Source organism: Orycteropus afer, unplaced genomic scaffold, assembly GCF_000298275.1.
Source record: "Orycteropus afer afer isolate SDZICR_OR568_19922 unplaced genomic scaffold, OryAfe1.0 scaffold00045, whole genome shotgun sequence".
NCBI lineage: Eukaryota > Metazoa > Chordata > Mammalia > Tubulidentata > Orycteropodidae > Orycteropus > Orycteropus afer.
Genome location: NW_006921632.1, coordinates 16,302,947 through 16,317,481, shown reverse-complemented (window position 1 = coordinate 16,317,481; position 14,535 = coordinate 16,302,947). Strand labels below are relative to the sequence as shown.

The 14,535-nt window shown below is 36.5% G+C and overlaps 1 protein-coding gene across 1 annotated transcript in view; it reads left to right on the top strand.

Annotated features, from left to right (window-relative positions):
* Positions 1-14,535, top strand: part of LOC103194585 (apomucin-like) — a gene marked incomplete at its 5' end in the record, with an annotated part of 51,058 nt that overhangs the window by 6,245 nt on the left and 30,278 nt on the right. Inside the window, 7 exons of the mRNA XM_007937989.1 lie at positions 6,460-6,546; positions 6,770-6,871; positions 8,221-8,319; positions 9,222-9,317; positions 9,566-9,643; positions 10,189-10,356; positions 12,846-12,941. Coding sequence (XP_007936180.1) covers positions 6,460-6,546; positions 6,770-6,871; positions 8,221-8,319; positions 9,222-9,317; positions 9,566-9,643; positions 10,189-10,356; positions 12,846-12,941 — 726 coding nt within the window. The remainder of the gene's footprint in view (positions 1-6,459; positions 6,547-6,769; positions 6,872-8,220; positions 8,320-9,221; positions 9,318-9,565; positions 9,644-10,188; positions 10,357-12,845; positions 12,942-14,535) is intronic.

Below are 14,535 nucleotides of genomic sequence, written 5' to 3'. Positions count from 1 at the left end.
CAAACCCACCAGCCACTCCTTGGAAGGAAGATGGGGCAATCTACTTCCATAGTGATACTGCCTCAGAAACCCAAGGAGGGGTCTCTATGAGTCAGTTCCGACTCGATGGCACATAACAACAACAACAACAATGACAACATGGAATGAGGACTAGCAGTCTTAGAAAGCACTGCTTCTAGTGCACAGGGATGCACATAGAAAGGTGGAGAAATTCTCATACTCGGGGTATAAAAGGGAATAGAAAAAGGCTATTAAGCCAAGTTTCTCAATAAAACATAGTAATAGCTAAGAATCAGAAGACTGACAAAAGGTGCCACTTGTTCACAGAAGTCTTCACTTAACCAACATAAGAGGGAGAGTCACTCTGAAAAATCAGGGGAGCTTTCCTCTCTGCTGCCCCCTCCATTGGATTTCTTGTTATTTCTGGTTCAGGAAAATCAAATGCAAATATATTTGAAAGAAAATTTCAATATCTGTACAAAACTATAATTTGTATATGTTTTCAAAAATGATCAACAAATGCAAATTCTAAAAATCTAGTCAAGAACCAGAGGAATGCCAAAATATAACACTACTATGAATTTAAAATAAGTAAAGAAATAATTGCAGGGATAAAGGGACATTGAACATAAGAATTTAGAAAAATCAAGATAAATATGGATACACAACAGCAAGACATTAAATTGGAATTAACTACAATCAATCAGGCAAGAAATTGTATAAAAAGAATTATATCAAATTAAAGACTAAATATCACGGTGTTCAGTAGAGAATAAATGAGACTGAAAGTTTGGAAAGGCGTATGGAAAATATAATTTTTAAAATAACATACTTTTCATATGTATATAAAATCAGAGGACACATTTATAGGAAACAGACAAAAATAACATACATATACATATATATATATACACACACACATACACACATGCACACACACATATCTACATATATATATATATATATATACACACACACACACACACACATATAACATATAAAATCAAAAACCAAAAAAAACCCACTGCTATCGAGTTGATTTCGACTCATAGTGACCCCCACTGGGTTTCCGAGACAGTAAATCTTCACAGAAGTGGATCGCCTGGTCTTTCTGCACAGTGGCTGATGAGTTTGAACCGCCAACCTTCTGGCTAGCAATTAAACACCCTAGGCATTGCACCACCAGAGCTCTTATACAACACACACAGACAATCACCATTTCTGGAAAAGAGAAAACAGTGAACCACAATTAATATTTAAAACTGAGAAAAAATAGTATTTAAATCAGGAAAAGCTCCCTGAAATTAAAAGGATAGATCTAATTTACATATGGAAAAAGCCCACCATACATCTTTAAGAATTAATTCTGAATAGTCAATTCTGTGACTTGTCTTAGAAAACTGTTAGACTTGAAAGATAAAGAAATCCTCCCTACCTTGAGGCAAGATGACCAAATTGCTCAAAAAAGAAAGAAAATCAGGTATGAGACTCACGAGTATATAGAGAAGCTATGTAAGATAGTGAAGGGGGAAAAGCTGTGGGTCAAAGATTTAATATCCAGCTAAGTATTCAGCGTGTAGAAAAGCAGTGAACATGAAAGAGAATTCAGGAAATTATGTACGTATGAACCCTTCGTGATCAATTCTCTAGCAGATGAGTGTTATCCAGCAAAGAAATACTTTGGAAACTTTAACAAAAAGAGTATGGCACTGACTTTTTACCTGCAGATCTACAACTAGAAAAAAGGTTTAGAAGGAGGATGGAAAAAGAATATATAAATGTTACATACTTTGACCAAGTAAAAAATGACACATCAATCTAACAAGCAATCAGTCAAAAAAAAGAAGAAATAAAGTGGGAGAAGCATATTGATTTACTTCATTGGTAACAGGATGTAGTCAGAAAAATATATATTGAAAGCTTATAAACCAAACAAGAGAAGCTTTAGTGTATTCCCTTGTATACAAAATTGGCAAAATGTGCAGTAAGAAAGAAAATAGTGTTTACTAAAATTGGAAATTACAGAAGAGGAAGCGTGAGAAGGGAAGAAGAAATCATGATATTATTGTTGCTCCCAGGAAAGAAGCAATAAATACTACCTGAAAGAAAATTAGGAGAGTGCTAATGAGATTTTATAAAACATTACTATAAAGCATTGCTGTTGTTAGGTGCTATGAGTTGGTGCCTACTCATAGCTACCCAATGAAACACTGCACCATCCTTACAATTCCCTCTATGCTTGAACCCATTGTTGTAACCAGTGTTTCAATCCTTCTCGTTGAGAGCATTTCCTTTTTTCATTAATGCTCTATTTTACCAAACATGATATCTTTCTCCAAGGACTAGTCTCTTCTGACAACATGACCAAAATAGATGAGGTGAAGTCTGGCCATTCTTGCTACTAAAGAACACTCCGGCTGCACTTCTTTAGGGCAGATTTGTTTGTTCTTCTGGCAGTCCATGGTATTTTCAGTATTCTTCACCAGAATCACAATTCAAAGGCATCAACTATTCTTAAACTATGAAGTAGCCACTATTAAAAATGTAACTTTTTAATTATTGAAGAAGAAATAGAAAAGAACAATTTGAGTACACATGTCAAAAAAAAATTCCTAAAATTAGAATTTGATAGCACATTAAAATAATATTTTTTGTTGTCTTTATAAATTGAGTTTTTCTCACATGCTTTTTTTAAACTTATTTGTACCATGGAGGCTATTTATTTTACATGTTAATCTTACATCCTGGTCCTTTACTATATTCTCTTACTATTTACTGTGTTTATAGTGTTTTTCCACTGTTTCTTTTGTATTTTTTAGGTATACTATTATTGCATCTGTAATAGAAATACCCAAAATTCTTCTATTTGTTTTGGTGTTTGTTAAATATTATTCAATAATAATTTATATTAATAATACTTAATTTTTTCAATGACAGTGTTTTCAAAATCGGGAGTCCATTAATATGTTCCATTAATATATTTTATCATATAAATATTGGTAAGTAGCTATCTACATAGTTTACAAACCAAATAGAATAGTATAATTATGAGGATGGTGCAGGAGAGAGCAGTGATCCATTCTGTTGTACGTGAGGTTTCTATAAGATGAAACCAACTCGATAGTACTGAAGAACAACAACAATCTCCATAGATGGCAAAAAGGCATTAAATAAAAATTTAATAGCCATGTTTGATGGGAAAATAATATTCAATATACTAGGAATTAATTGACACTTTCTTAACACAATCATACATACATATATAGATATATGTAGGTACTTGCATGATACATATATCTCAACCCACAGCCAACATCTTAATTAGGAATTAGTAAAATTATTCCCTACTCCAGTAAAGGGAGCTCTGGTAGTCTAGTACCTTAGGTACTTGATTGCTAACCAGAAAGGTGGCAGTTCAAACCCACCAGCCACTCCCCAGAAAGAAGGTTGGGCAATCTACTTCCGTAGTGATATCTCCTGGAAACCCAAGGAGGGGTCGCTATGAGTTGGATCCAACTTGATGGCACATAACAGTGACAACATTCCAGCAAAGCAAAAATAATGCCATCACACTGCTTTATAACATTGTTTTTTAATTTTTAATAAACTGTATTACACAATAAGTAGAAGCATAGAACTTGAAAACATTAGTTGTAGAATAATTTATTCAGAAAAAAAAACTATAAACAATCAAAACAATAATTACAAACCTCAAGGAGTACTTGCAGCCCATTGAAAAAGAATAGAAGATGTGAATGAAATGAACTTCACAGAAAAAGAAATGTAAATGATTCTTCATCATGTGAAAAGATGATCAACTTTATATACAAGAAAAATGCAAATTCAAACTACATATTTTAGTTTGGCAGAAATTCAAATGTTTGAGTGTACTCCTCTTGACAGTAGACATGTTGGCAGGTATGGGAAGAAACGGAATGCATGGCGCAGGGAATACAAAATGTTACAACACCATGGAGGGCAACTTGGCAAAATCCACCAAAATTACAGATTTATCTACACTTTGACCTAGAATGCTCAATTCTAATCCTCTACCCTGAAGTTATACAAACTCAATATGCATAAACCTAAGATATTCATACTAGCATTGGTTTAAATAGACACATTAGAAACAGCTTCCTTTTGCAATTAGAGGAAATCCAGTCAATGACATTGGTATAAAGTAGCACTTTGTATCTCTGAAAAAGAATGAGGACAGTCTCTCTGGGCTGATATAGAACTACCTGCAGGAGTTACTGTTGAGTGAAAACAGCAAGATGCAAAGCCATATATATATATTGTACCTTTATGAGGTAAGGTGCTTTATACATAATAAGGCAGGAAATTGTAAAAATAGTTATTTATAGGCTACAAGACCAAACAAAATGAACTTTAAGTTGTGAGTATACTTTTTTTTTTGCATCACTTTGACTTTTGAAACATGTATATGTCACATATATTTAAAAGCCACAATTAAATTGAAATAAAAAAGCAAACCTTAAAATTGAAAACCAGCTAAAAAAATTCAACCTAATATCAAATTATAATCACATGGAGAGAATAATTATTTCAAGGGCCTTTAAAACGTAGTCATCAGACTGTTCCTTCTTAGTGTTATGTATTTTCAGTTCAAAAGGACTTCAAGGAAATCTTAAACTTAATTAATTGATTTCATTTTAAGTAGTTGGTATTTCTACTTTGAAACTATTTTATGCACATTTTGGGTTAAAGCAGTAAGTCATTGATACAAGCTCAACTACTACATGGCATTTGGCCTTTCAGGCCCACCAAGGGGCACCTGGAAAACAGACCTGGGGATCCTAAAAGAACACCACCTTGAAAACACTATGAGAGTTGTTTTTTTATAATTGTTATTGTGATTTGAATGAAAGTTCACAGAGCAAATTGCTTTTTCATTCAACAATTCAACATTCCCACACATTCTGTTTCTTCACATTGAGCTATGAAGCAGTTTTACTCTGCAGTCATGAGCTACCATAAATTGGTCTGGTAACTAATAACTGCAATTATATAATATGATTAGAAGCCAGTGTTTTAAATGTAAGACAAATGAGATAAAGGACTTAACTCAAACAATTAGGTAAAATCTCATAATAACTCATCTGAGTTGGAAATATATGTATGAATATATAGATATAATACCTTAGCTCTGGTCACTAACAAGGTCTAAAAACAATGGCATTCTAATAGCAATGAGCTGCCCTTAGCACTTGTTTTGAGGTTTCTACACACTTGGGACCTCTCTTGGTAAGAGAAATGTGTAATTTCAGGTTGGGTTCACGAAAATTACAAGGTAGGTCATGAAAAGTATTAGTTGAACCTGGGATTTGTAGAGTCAGAATCCAAGGAAGCATTAAAAGACTCATGTGGTTCTGGCCAAAGAACATGTGTGCCAAACTGTAGGATCTCCCATTGACAGCAATTGGAGAATTTTGTGCACCAGAAGAAATAACGATTACAATGGACTGAAACACATTGATCATATTAACATGCATGTTCTTCCAATTGTAATCATGAAGGAGAAACAATCAAGAGCAGCAATTCATTTGGTATTTTTGAAGGTGACTATTATGCCAATTCCTCACTAGGTAAATTGATAGCTAAAGGGAAAAAATAATTATCCAGCATTTTTATAGACACTTTGTATTAATATATCCAAATGGTTCCAGTTGATGAGAAAAACCACTTTTTAAATAAAAATATAACCAAACCTACTACTCTCAAGTCAATTCTGACTCATACTGACACTATTGGACCGACTACAACTGGCCCATAGTATTTTCAAGGCTGGTTGTTAATGGAAAGTTAAGTTATTCAAACCTGTAGCCACTCTTTGGGTGGAATATTTGGCAGTCTGAGTCCATAAAGGTTGCACCTTGAAAACTATGAGGCAGTTCTGCTCTGTTCTATATGGTCACTGTGAGTTGAAATAGACTCAATGGCAGTGGGTTTTGGGGATTTAAGCAATTAAAACAAAATTCCTGGCCTGATAATGGTAAATTTGGATTTTTTCTTAGAAACATTAAACTGATAAATCTATACAGAATGGCATATCATGAGGAAACATTATAGGCATCAGGTATAAAGACTTGATGTAATTTGATGATTGTGGAGATGAGAGTAGCTGGTAGGTGTGAAAAGTAGGCTCAGATTGGAAACTAGCATGATCCACTGTAAGATCAAGATTCACACCATCTCCATATTACTTCTGTTCTTTCCTTATTCCATCATCAATAGGACCCACTACTGGGGCAGGAACTCAAGCTTCACCAGGCAGTGAAGTTATATCTTCTGAAAGCAAGTCAAAATGTTTGATATATGACATGGTGCCCATGATTTTGTAACAGATAGATATAAAATTTACAATGAATTTCAGGTCAACGTTATAGGATGCATCAACAATATGGTTATTTATCCCTTTCTCTCATTAAAATGAATCAGGCAAAACTGAAGTATCACCTGGCAGAACCCCTGGATCTGGAACCCCTGGGGAAACAGGCACTGGAGCTACAAGTTCTGCACAGTCAGGCAAGTCCAGACATGATGACATTACGGATTTTCCGAACCAACGCTTATATAGCAGTTTGAGACTTAAGTTGAAGATTAACTCATAACTAACATTATATTTCCAAACAGAGGAGAAATAGATAATATGCATAGGTTCTCTGATTTCTAATTTTTAAGAAACTTGAAATGTTTTATGTCAAAACAGACACAGATTTTGCCTAAATCATGATGTCATGGGTTTCAGGGACTTCAGGAGTCTCTGCAGCTTCCACCACCACCAGCCCTGGGAGTGAGGGCATCAGTGGCACCTCAGTTACACTGGCCACAACCACCAGAAGCCAGGCAGGTGAGTAAAAGGGAAAACACTGTGCATGTTCAAGAACCAGTTGGAATGCTTGTGGTCTCCTCCCCACTGCATTTATCTGTCAGTGTTGTATAGAATGGAACAAAATAGAAGTAGATTAGAGGTAGGGAGCCCAATAATAGGCTATCTTAAATGCCATGAAACAGGTATGAAGTACTTAGCACTTTTCTATTATCAGAGTCCTAAGAATGCCACTCCTCCGAAGGAAGGTTGGGCATTCCTACTTCCGTAGTGATACTGCCTCGGAAACCCAAGGAGGGGTTGCTATGAGTCGGGGCCAACTCGATGGCAAATAACAACAACAACAACAAGCATGCTTATTAGGAGCTCTGGTAGCATAGTGGCTAAGGCACTTGACTGCTAACCAGAAGGCTGGCGTTTCAAACCCACCAGCCACTCCTCAGAAGGAAGGTTGAGCAATCCTACTTCTGTAGTGATACTGCCTCGGAAACCCAAGGAGGGGTCGCTATGAGTCGGGGCCAACTCGACGGCGTATAACAACAACAACAACATTACTGACCAACAGTATTGCAGGTAGCAATGAAGGTCTTGGTCAGATGGTATTTCCTTAATCTTATACAATCACTGGAACACTGAGTGTGCTTAAGATCATATGGATTCCAAGGCTGAAACTTCTGAGACTGATTCTGGAGTAGTTTGCGGTTCTGAATACTGGCTACAAATTAGAATCTATAGAGAATTTTTTGAAAATTTGTACTAAAGAGCTTTCGTCATCAACTAATAGAATCTGAACCCCAGCAGTAGGGGGTCTGGCATAAGGATATTTTAAAAGCTACATAGTTGGTCCCAAAGCGCAGCCTGTGCAGAGAACCACTATAATAGGACATCTGGAGGTCTAATGGCAACCCCTTGATCCTTATGATCAGTTTTGAAAGTGTGTGTAGGAAATGGAGAAGTTTGAGCCAGCACATGAAAGTTATTGTAATAGCAGAAGAGTAGCATGATCTGCTCTGTTTAGTCTAAGGTGATGCATATTTATTGTTTATTTTAAAAGGGACTACTGGATCATCAGTGGGTGAAACAACTCAAGCCCCAAGCAGTGAAGGGACACCATCTGAAGGCAAGTCAAGTGAGAAGGAGGCATCATTCATAAGTCATGGCTTTTATAAAATATAACAGTGTTTTATCAGAACTCTGCTGATATCGTTCAGTATCAACTAATCAAACCCCACCCAACAATAAATATGGAATGGCATATAATGATTAACATTTTGAAGAAAATGTTTATTTTTCTGGTTTCTCCAAATGTCCCCAAAAGGATTGTTTATGTTGTCACAATAACTGTGCTCTCCCAATATTGTGCTTCTCAGGTGGGACTGGAGAGCCTGTTGCAACTACAACTGGGACTGGCAGTAGAAGCACAAGACCATCATTGTTTGCTGGCTCCAGCACAGCTGCAAACCCAGCAGGCAAGGCTCAGGACCACTGGGTAGTCGGGTGGTGATGCAGCATAAGCCCAACTGAGATCTCAAATTCTCATGAGGAGTCTAAGAAAGCCCGGGTTATGGCTTTCATCTGTTGCAGTAGTTAAGCACTCTGCTACACTGACTTCTGTTTCTTACCTGATTTGTTACCAGAGATTGTGGCTGGGGTAGCTGAAGCATTGTTCTTTTCAATTAGGAACAACTGGAGGAGAAAATACAGCCACCACTGGGGCTCCCGGTGAAAACACTCCTGGAGCATCAGGTACTGAACAAGCATAACCAGCACTGAATCCAACAGTGCAAATGTGATTTCTTTTCTTAACGTTTTGTCAAAAATGAAGTTTCCTGAGGAATTTAATTATTATTATTTGTGTAATGTCAAAACTGCAGAAGATCAGAAATATATCAAGGAATATTTATTTTGTGTGTGATATTGTGCTAGGTACTCTAGAGGACATGAGAAGAAAAGAGTAAGGCACTTCTGAATTTAAAAAAAAAATTATTCAAGGGGGAAAAATAATGTTTATATACATATCAAAGACAAATAACCACATAAGGCAGAAGATAATTATAGTCAGAAACAAGTATTGAACTAGGAATTCTAGAAGTAATTCTAGTCAGAAGATAATTGATTAGTTAAGGGTGAAAAACCACAGAACTATTGTACTTTTAAATGATATGATATTGTAATCAGGGCATTATCAGCTGTATTTTTATTTTCTAAATCTGAAAAACCTATTTTCCTTATCTTAGGCAAAAATCTCAAAACACCAGTAAGCTAAGTGAATTTTTAGTGGAATAAAGAACAGTCATCTTTCAGGAAACCCTCATAATATGATCAGTTTAGAAGTTAATCATTTGACTTTTTTATTCTTTAAAAAATTAAGCCACACCTGGGGTATCACCTGGAGTAACCCGTGGTACTGGAGCTAGTGGCTCCCCTGGGAAACCGGTTGCTGGAACCACGAGTCCTGGGAAGTCAGGCAAGTCTGGAAAGGATGTCTCAGCAGTTCCCCACCAGGCCTCCCTCAGCAGGCTGTGATCTGGACTAAGGGCCCAACTATAATGGATATTACATTGTAGGGCCAAGGGGAATCATAGGTATAGTGTCCTGGGAGCCCTGTAAATCCAAAACCTCATCTTTTTAAAATCAGATCAGAATAGAATAAAGTAGTTAGAAGTGATTACCTTTGCTCCATTTTTTATTTCAATACTCCCTGGTGTTCTGCAGGTTCCACCACCACCCCTGGGAGTGAGAACACACAAGGACCTTCAGCTACCCCAGCCACAACCTCAGGCAACAAAGCAGGTAAGAAATATGAGATGTCAGTGTCTTGTGTGAAAGTCTTCTCATTATTCTTATTTAAATAACCTCTGAAATTTTCTATAGCTAATGTTAGCAAGGAGTGCTGGTAACGTAGTGCTTAAGGCATTTGACTGGTAACCAGAAGGCTGGAAGTTCAAACCCACCAACCACTCCTCAAAAGGAAGATTGGGCAATCTACTTTCGCAGAGTTACTGCCTCGGAAACCCGAGGAGGGGTCGCTATGAGTCGAATCAATGTGCCAGCTATTGGTCTGAGAGTCTCATCAATTCATTTTGTCTCTTCAACACCTTTATGCAGTAGGTTTCACTTTACAGATGATGAAACAACCTTGAATAGTTAGGTGACTTGTTGAAGGTCCTTCTGCTAATAAATTGTAATGAAGCAGAGAGTCCAAGCCAGATAGTCTGACATTATGGCCCCCATCTTATCTAAAACGTAATACTGCACTTTGATTTAGCAACTTCAGATGTTAGGAATTGATTATTCACTTGATAAAGTTGCATTGTGTGTTAAACATTCAATTTTAGAATCCAGTTTCTCACCAAGTTTAGTAAATTGCTCCGAGAGTGTTTCTGTGAACAATTACTATCCTTTCTCCATGCCATTAGGCACCACTGGCACATCAGCTGGCATAACAAGTGGACGTGAGAGCTCTCCTGGATTACCTGGGACCACTGCTTCTGGGAATGAAGCAGGTGAGTGAGAGGCCTTGCTCTAGTGAGATACTCACTGCTGAATCTGTGGAGAATCTTTCCTATTCAATCTCTTAAATATTGTAGCTCTGCTGTAAACATCTGATGAGCTGGTTAGATATTCAAATATACCAAAAATGCTTTTTAATCACAAGTATAAGGTAGTGGCTAGAATTATGGACCAGATAGTGTTACATTCTGTTGTACATAGATAGAGTCTCTATAATTTGGAGCTGATTCGACAACATCTAACAACAAATGTATGTCAATTAGCTATGATATCAACTTGATCCTTAATTTTCACTGATGCACTTAGAATTGAGCAGTATTTAAGTTGAAGGAACCAGTGAGCCAAATTCTTAAAATTAAATGTTCAGGAATCATGGGAGAAGGAAGGGCTGCTTATGCACAGGGAGATAGCTCAGGGTGCAGAAGAGTATGAAGGGATGGACACTGGGAGGAAGTAACTATGGGGAGGAAGTGGGAGGGGAGCTGCTGCATTGTAAATTTTGGTCAATGACATGAGACAAAGTATATGTGAGCTGTTGTATGAAAAGTGAATTTACTCTGTAAATCTTCACCCAAATCCTAAAAAAAAAAAAAAAAAAAAATTAAATGTTCAGGAAAATGGTGATGGCCTAAATTAGAATCTCTATACACCTTCTTTTATAAATCACAAAGACGAACAGAGGCCATAGCTATGCTATAAACAGGACACAGAGAAGGCTAAGACCTCAATGGTTAAGAAAGATGGGTCATAGGCCCACTGTGGAGCTGAAATTCAAGTAGAGGCCCCTCAAAAGAGAGGGAAGCATAGAGAAATCCTAATTGCAAAATACAGAGAGCATCACCTAGATTCACCCTTAGAAGGAAAGGACCAAATCACTTGGAAAATACTGAGAGAAAATTTGAGTCTGGTTGGTCAGTGTTCTGATGAATGCACAGTTGAAAGAATACTGACAACTATGTCGAATGAGGACAAGCTCTCTTGGGAAGGCACTGCTTTTTAGGGCAAAGGGAGACATATAAGATAAAAACTTATAGTGACTCCATAGAGTTTTCAAGGTTGTAAATCTTTATGGAAGCAGGCTGCCTCCTCTTTCTCTGGTGGAGAGGCTGAATCGAGGGTTTCTGAGGAGGTATCACTACAGATGTAGATTGCCCAGCCTTCCTTCTGAGGAGTGACTGGTGGGTTTGAACCACCAGCCTTCTGGTTAGCAGTCAAATGTCTTAGGCACTATGCCACCAGAGCTCCCTGTGGAGTGGCTAGTGGGTTCCAACTGCCAACCTTTTGGTTAACAGCTGATTGCCTCAGCCACAGCACCACCAGAGCTCTGATCTATAAGAGAGTCAAGGGGAAAAAATGTGGGCCAATGATTTTATATCCAGCTAAGTATTAAAAGTATAAAAAACATTTAAAATATGAAAGAGAACTATGTACCTATGAGCCCTTCATAATCAACTCACTAGCGGGTATGTATCATTCAACAAAGAGATACTTTGGAAATTTTAACAAAAAGACCAAAGCACTGATTATTTTTATCCATGGATCTAAAACTAGAATAAAAGTAGAAAGAAAGCTGGCAGAGTATAAAAATAATACCAACTTTGACCGTAAAAATGACATATCAAGCTAACAATCAATCAATCAATAAAAAAAGAAAGAAAAGCAGGATAGTGGGAGAAACTTACAGATTTATTCATAGGTAACTGGGAGTAGTCAAAAGAATTATTTAAAGTTCATGAACCAAACCAGGAAAGGTACAATTTATTCCCTTGAATACAAAATGGTGAAATGTGCATTAAGAAATAAAATAGTTTTTATTAAATTGGAAATTTTAGAAGAGCAAGAGTGAAAGGGGAAGAAGAAAGCATAAATTAATATTTTCACAAGGGAGAACCAGTAGACACTATCGACAAGAAAATTGGAAGGGTGCTAATGGTGTTATATAAAAACATAACTATAAAGTAGCCACTATTAAAGACATGAATTTTTTTCATTATTAAAAAAGAAAAGAATGGGCAATTTAAGAATACATGTCAAAAGACAAATTGCTAAAATAATTAAAATTTGATAATATTATTATTGTTTTTATAAATTATAATTTTTTTCTTACATGATATATTTCAACTTGTTTGTACTATGGAGATTATTAATTTTTATAGATTAATCTTATATCCTGGTCTCTTACTACACTTTCTTACTATTTATAGCATTTATGGAGTTTTTCCATTATTTCTTTTGTTTTTCAAGTATACTATCATAGGCCCTGTAAATAGAAATAGTCAAAATTCTTCTATTTATTTGTTGTTTATTAAATAACATTTAATATAATTGCCATTAATAATTAATTTTTCAGTGATGGTGTTTTCAAAATGATTATAACTAGCCATTTCCACAAAGGCCAAAAAAGCTTTTGATACAAAAATCAACAACTATTTCTGATGGGAAAAAACTACTCAGTATACCTTTTTCTCTCAAAATAAATCAGGCAAAACTGGGGTGTCACCTGGTAGAACTGCTGGATCTGGAAGTAGCAGCACCCCTGGGGAAGCAAACACTGGAGCTCCAAGTTCTGCACAATCAGGCAAGTCCAGACATGACATTTTGAAGTTTCCAATTAACTATAACTCTGTTATAGCAGTTTGAGATTTCCATAAAGATACAGCCTTGGAAATTATGGGGCAGTTTTGCTCTGTCCTGTAGTGGTGTTATGAGTCAGAATCATTCAAAACACACAACAACAAAAACAATCTGCATGGAAAGGTATTAGACTACCATATATTTCTCCTGCAACCTTTCAGTTGGCAACCAAGTACTTAACTACTGTGACATCAGGGTTGTTTTCAATGAAAAATGTCATGTAATAAATGTTGAAGGAAAGATGGAATTAGAATAATCACTATTCTGGAACCCTAAGTGAAAAAGGCAAGGAGCATAAATAAATGCTGAAAAGATTAGGTAAAAGGTTGATAAAGACATGGACATTTGCCTGATACCAAAGTATTACCCAACAGATTACTTGGCTAATTGGAAAGGGGAATGACAGTGGGGAGATCTAGTAGCTCTCACCACCAAGCCCAGAGATCAAACAGAATATCAGTGATAATAGGACCCTGAAGTGTCTCCTCTTTTGATGCAATATGACGTACATAGCATCACTGAAAAAGTATTTCTGCCAAAAATGATGATCCTGGTTCTAATCAATCTGTTTCTAGTTTATTCTACATTTAATTGGTTGTTGCCCTGTGAAGTCAACTAATATCTTGTGAATGTCCTGTAAACTGGAAATGGATACACAAACTTAATTAGAATACAAAAGGTCTGATCTCTTCGATATCATGAAATAGAATTTCTACAAAGATAGCTGAGAAATTTGCATTTTTAATAGGTTCACCAGGTGGTTCTTATGTACTATGGGTTTATAAATTACTACCATACAATATTCTTGAGCAGAGAATAGAGGAAGAGTTTTTTGATGAGGAATTTTGATCTGGCAGTTGAGTGAAGTTAGGAAACAATTGCAATATTTCAGGTAAGAGGAAAGAGTGTGTAAATTAAGGTGGTAACAGTGGTCATAGAGACAAGCCAGTAGTTAAGAAAGACATCGTGGAGGTCTAAAGTAAAGTAACTTAAACCACCAAGTTTAACTTAATCAAGCATTATCACAATCTTACTTTGATTAATTTTTTCAAAAGGTATCAGAGGTTCATATTTTTTAGAGGACAGTCAGACTGCAATGTGAAAAATGGCAAGAGTGGAAGCAGAGAGGATTGTTAGGCAGTATTGCTGGGTCAAGGTGAGAGACAATGGTTTAGAATAAATGGTAGCAGATGGAAATAGTTAAAAATACCTTTTAGAGGTAGCACCAAGAGAATTTGGCAATGGCTAGGATGGAGGAGTTGGTTTAGGGCAATTTTCAAGCTTCTGGCAGATATAATTTGGGAAATGATGGTAACACTTATTGAAATAGTGAATGCAAAAAAACAAAAAACAGCTCTGGTAGCATAGTGGCTAAGGCACTTGACTGCTAACCAGAAGGCTGGCAGTTCAAACCCACTAGCCACTCCTCGGAAGGAAGATGGGGCAATCTATTTCTGTAGTGATTACCGCCTCGGAAACCCAAGGAGGGGTCGCTATAAGTCAGGTCTGACTCGACGGCACATAACAACAACAACAAC